The sequence below is a fragment of the Diabrotica virgifera genome, chromosome 9 (genome assembly GCF_917563875.1).
Source record: "Diabrotica virgifera virgifera chromosome 9, PGI_DIABVI_V3a".
In the NCBI taxonomy this organism is placed as follows: Eukaryota; Metazoa; Arthropoda; class Insecta; order Coleoptera; family Chrysomelidae; genus Diabrotica; species Diabrotica virgifera.
Genome location: NC_065451.1, coordinates 72,586,774 through 72,592,499, shown reverse-complemented (window position 1 = coordinate 72,592,499; position 5,726 = coordinate 72,586,774). Strand labels below are relative to the sequence as shown.

Sequence of the window (5,726 nt, the reverse complement as noted above, 5' to 3'; positions counted from 1 at the left end):
AAAAATATTTTTCAAAGAGGAGTGGTAAGACCGGGGGCTTAAATTGTCTGTTCTGCGAAGAGTAAATAGACCGTTTAGTGCAAAATGTTTTCCAAACTGCAGTCGTGATAAATACAACACAAATTGCACAAAACAAACGAAAATTTACAAGAAAAAAAAGATTTAACATATTAATATACCTACACATATCGTCCAACTATCGAATGTGAAAAATCTGGTTTTTCAGATTCAATACCTTGCCTTCGCATTATATGTGATACATCTTGTGGCAAATTCTCGTTATTGTAGCTTGATTAGGAGCGCGGGAAATATGCTGTTTAAACATCGAATATGAACATTTTTTCATTTGGTTGACTGCAAACTGACGGTAATGGTTATATTCGATATTTTGTTTTATATAAATATAACTAAAGGTATATTTGTACAACGCTAAATGTCGAATGTGTCACATTCGTTGGTTTGTGTTGTAATTTATTCAACAATTATTCAATTATAATCTGTAAACTGTCGAAAATGCTAAACTGCTGAGAAGAATAAAATGCACGTGTTTACAATTAGTGCGAATTTTGTTTCAGTATCGCTTCCATAAATTCTTGTGAGGCAGTTTATGATTTCATTTTAACGGATTTTCATTATTTGATTATACAGTTATTCGCTATTATACATTCGCTACTTTGAATCATCGGACCGAAACAAATCTTTGATTAATATAAAAAGAAAAGTAACGAATGTGATTTTGTGGAAAGAAAAAATGATAACCAGTTTAAATTTGTTATTAATATAACAAGGATTAAACATTACATACAAAAAATATAAAAATTTTCCCATTTGTCAATGCGTTGATTTAGGAGTTATTTTGCTCTCCTGAAAAGTACCACTGTTCACATTCGATAGTTGGAAATGGCAGGGACGATATGTCCAAAAGTTTGAAATATTGGAATATTTCATATTTTTACTGATTTGTATACATAAACTCTTATGAGTACTTAAACATCATTTTGCTTCAGTTTTCTTCAATACTAAATAAATCTCAAAACCAGATAAACGGTATGCAAAAAAATCATTTAATCTCTTGGAGTGAAAAACTTACAATGTTTAACTTAAATATTTAAAAATAAATTCGTAGAGATAAAAATAATTTTTATTAAAACTAATAAATCAGTATTTCCTCCATTGGCATGTATGCATGCCTGTAGGCGATTTGGCATGCTGTCGATTAACTGGTCGAGCTTGGCTTGCGGAATTGTCTCCCATTCTTCACGAGCAGCATCTTCTAGTTCTAGAATTGTAATAGGGGGATTAGTTCGCTTCTTGATGCATATTTTGAGAATGTCCCAAACATGTTTAATGACGTTCATGTCTGGGGAATTCGAGAGCCACTGTAATGTAGATATTCCTTCTTCTTCCAGAAAATTTTGTACTGCTGCTGTTCGATTGGAGGTGCGTTGTCACGCATAAACACAAATCCATCACATATTGCTCCTCGGAATAGGCGCATGGCAGTATTTAAAACTTCCTCGATGTACACAGCACCAGTGACTATTCTCTCCAAAACCAGCGATGGCATCCATGTATCACCCATAATACCACTCCAAACCATATTACTGGCACCTTCAAATGGGACACCCGGTTTGGTCTGTTTCTAGTCGGGCTTGTCGTCCTGGGGCCCTCCAAACCACTATTCTTCGCGAATCAGAAACCAAGCCAATTTTTGATTCATCAGAGGACATTACGTTATTCCAGTTAGGACCATGATGCACCATTTCTCTTGTTCATTCCAACCTTACTATTTTGTGTTGGTAGGTTAGTTAAGGAACATGCAAGGGTCTTCTACGATACAAATTTACCGCATTTAGTCTGCGTGATATTGTTTGCTGTGAAATATTCGGTCCTTGAAGCCTATCAATTTCTCTGGATATACCACTTGTAGATTCCAGACGATTTTTTCGAGCTATCAATGTTATCTGCTGGTCTTGTACTGCTGTTGTACATTGACTTCTACCACTTCTGAGGCGATCCTTTAGGTCATTTAGTCATTTGTATCTTGAATTTTTTTAATTTTCGGTGCAGCACTATGAGTAACATCAACAATATTCGCGTTATCACTTTAAATAAAGTCCTATTGTAACAAATCAATTACTCTAAATCTGTCAAATTGAGATATCACCCTTCTAGGCATGTCTAAACGGCTCAATTTAAATTTAAACAAAGACTGAAATAATGTGTAAATACGCTAATCAGTTGAATGTGACCAAAATGATACAAAAACGATTAAATTTTTTTATCATTTTCATTTAAAAATGCTCTATAATGAATATCAACAACGGTTTTGAAACCACCATAGGCGTAGATATATTATTTGTACGTATTCCAAACTTTTGGACATGTGTAAACGGTATATCACATAATAGGCGAGTCAATAGAGTTTTTGCCTACGAAAAAAATCAAACAAGATACCACTTTTTTTAATTTCATTAAAAAATGTTTAGTAAACAACACATCAAAAAGTTATACTCCAGAAATGAGTGCTTTATTTTTTATTAAACAAATGGACTGCAGAATTGGTTTTTTAAATACCTAGTAAAATATAAATCTTAGAAAAAATCTGACTTGACCATTAAAAAATTTAGAAAATTTTATAAAAAAAACATTAAAATTTTTTCTGAAATTAAATCTATAGTTTCCATAATAAATATTTTATTTATAACGCTAAAGTCATCCTCACAAACATTGGCGCACTGTAGAGTAGCGTTCGTCGAAGGTCGAGTGATTTTAAAATAATTCTTTAAATAATTCATCAAATTAAATTTTACAAAATGAAAATGAAAGAAGAAAAATTAAGCGATGTTATCGTTAAAATAAAAAAGAAATAAAATATATAGGCATAAGTACGGTGTGATTTAAACTTACTGATCAAATGATACGACCTCTCATTTATGACTTATTTTTTATTAACTAGAATTTAATTTTTATGCTAAATGGACGTAGTTAAGCAGAAAACGTCTAATTCACAAATTGTCAAAAATGAGATTTTAATACCAGCTAGTACAAAATTTCTGTTTCTGTAATGTGCACAAACTATCCAAGCAAAAACACTACCTCTTTCTAATAAAATCGTCAAAGATCTAACCCACAGTCATGCCTAACTGAGATTTCTAATATGAATAATAAGTTTAAGTGGTTTGAGCGTTTTCTAAACAACATAAACTAATTTCAATAACCTTATTAAAATAACCGTTGAAGCGTGATAAGTGGTTTGAATCACTTCAGCGCTTCACGATAGGCTAAAATTAGTATGTCTTTTTTGGGATTAAAAACGTTCAAGTGGGTTGGATGTTTTCTACCTATAAATTTCAATGTAAATATTAGAATAGAATGTACAAATACAATCAGAAGTCGTCCAAACCACTTTGTGTCATTTTACAGTTTATGTTTAGCTAATATGTTAAAACAATGTTTACTATACTCGTATATTATTATTATTACGTTGTAATATCGGTAAATCACCATTGTAATATGGGTAAATCACCAAGTACGAAATTATGTGAAGGGCTTAATGTGAAACAATGACAAGCCACACATGAGTTCATAAAGAGTTAGTGTTATTCTTGGTTGAAGCAATAGTGTATAGCGGTACAACAATAAAATCACCGTTGGTTTTATTATATTCATTTTTTTAATTAAATTCCGGCAACTCACCCATCGGAATATTGGTGACCCTCGCGAGTATTTAAACCGCCGCGAAAATTAAAAAAAGTGTTAGTGTTAATAATATTACATTTTTGCCGGTTTTTTAAATACAGTGAACATCGAAAATGACGGACGCTAACACCAGTGCCAATACCAGTGCCTCAGTGGATCGGATTTCAGTTAAAATCCCACCGTTCTGGCCCAACGATCCTGAAATATGGTTCCTGCAAGTAGAAAACCAATTTACACTGGCAAATATAACAAGTGACGCAACCAAATTCAACTATATAGTTGCCAATTTAGACACAGCCTACATATTAGAAGTTAGGGACATCATTGTTTCACCACCAGCCACAGAGAGGTATGGAAAATTAAAATCAGAATTAATTAAGAGACTTAATGCATCACAGCAACAAAAGATTAAAAGACTACTCGAGCATGAAGAACTGGGCGATCGAAGACCTTCGCAGTTCTTACGACATTTACAGTCTTTAGCAGGCACAACGGTACCAGAAAATATTGTAAGGTCTCTGTGGTTAGGTAGACTGCCAGCGTCTACACAGGCTATTCTAGCTACTCAAGCTAAAGCTAGTTTGGACGCAGTTGCCGAGCTAGCTGACACAATATCTGAAGCGATAGCTCCTAGGGCCCAAATTTCAGAAGCTTCTAACGCTCTTGAAAGTACCATAGAGAAATTGACAGCCGAATTAGCTGAAATGAAAATCCAGCCATCCAGCTTGTCAAATGCTCAAGCACAAGCTAACACATACCGTCGAAACCACAGCAACTCAAGAGGCAGACCTTATCCTAGAGACAGTTAGTGTGTCAACAGCTCCCTATGCATTCGAAATTGTTTTTCTTAAAAACTGTAAAAGTAGACACCAGACTTAGTGATTTATTTGCTCATCTGGTCAAGGGGAAAGGAACACAAACATTATCATCGTTTGTGGTTGTTTTCTTTAGTCACTACGCAGCATGCGAACCATTCACACACACCGACGCGACCCTCTCCGAGAGACCTAAACGAACACATTTTCGTTACAACAATAAAATCACCGTCTGTTTTATTATATTCATTTTTTTAATTAAATTCCGGCAACTCACCCATCGGAATAAGTATAACAAACCACTAACAAATTATCTAAGCCCTTCTTTAATAGATGGCCCGATAAATCTATGATCACACTATTGCATAGGCCTAGATTGTTCTAGTATCTCTTCGACATAATGACAAGCCACATCAAAATGGCGAACATGGGCGGAAGCGTTTCGGATAATTATTGAGTTCTGGCGATTCTAGAAAGAAAAATAGCAAAGTTGACTTGACATTCAATGACAGTGACCGTGAGCCTGACTGTGTACAATCTAGAAGTGACACAAGTAGTGAAAATCCAGCGATATGTAATTTTTTCCTAAATGTGGCTTGTCACATTATTACCATTCAAGATTAATGTAGTGGCTTATGACGTGGCTTGTTATATTATTGCATTTGGTTGTAGGATAATGAACAACGTCCGTCAATTAAAACCAAACACACCCGTCAAAAGTTCCAACAAGTTCATGGAGACAAAGAAATAAACACTGTTTAACACCTATAGGGTTGAAACCACCCCGAACTCAGTCAATAATAGAAAATTCTGAATCTACATAATATATCTAAAATTTGGGTATCTATTATTAATGGAATAATGTAACAAGCCACATTTTTTTTAAAGAAAGGCTGTTTTTTCTCCAGTTTCAAGTAATTTGATTAATATTGTTGTCAACTATAATAGTCCCATAGGGCATGATGCATCGAAATATCTAAACTAAAACAATAAAAGTTGTTACTGGATTTTTTAATATTATTTTTAACATTCAAAGTCAAATATCCCACTTTTACTTTTTTGAGGCTTGTCATTGTTTCACATTAAGCCCTTAATGTGTTTATTTGTGCACATTTCTTTAGATTTAGATAAACAGTTTGTGTTTAACACTACAGTGATAGTTATGTATGGACGAGGAAAAAAAAGGACATACAGCGACGTGGAAAGTCA

General features: G+C 33.8%; 1 protein-coding gene across 1 annotated transcript; it reads left to right on the top strand.

Moving 5' to 3' along the window:
• The first annotated feature begins 3,815 nt into the window (after positions 1 to 3,815).
• On the top strand, positions 3,816 to 4,511 carry LOC126891002 (uncharacterized). The gene has a single exon (XM_050660182.1). It carries the CDS (start codon positions 3,816 to 3,818, stop codon positions 4,509 to 4,511), a length of 696 nt encoding a protein of 231 aa, XP_050516139.1.
• Positions 4,512 to 5,726: the final 1,215 nt, after the last annotated feature.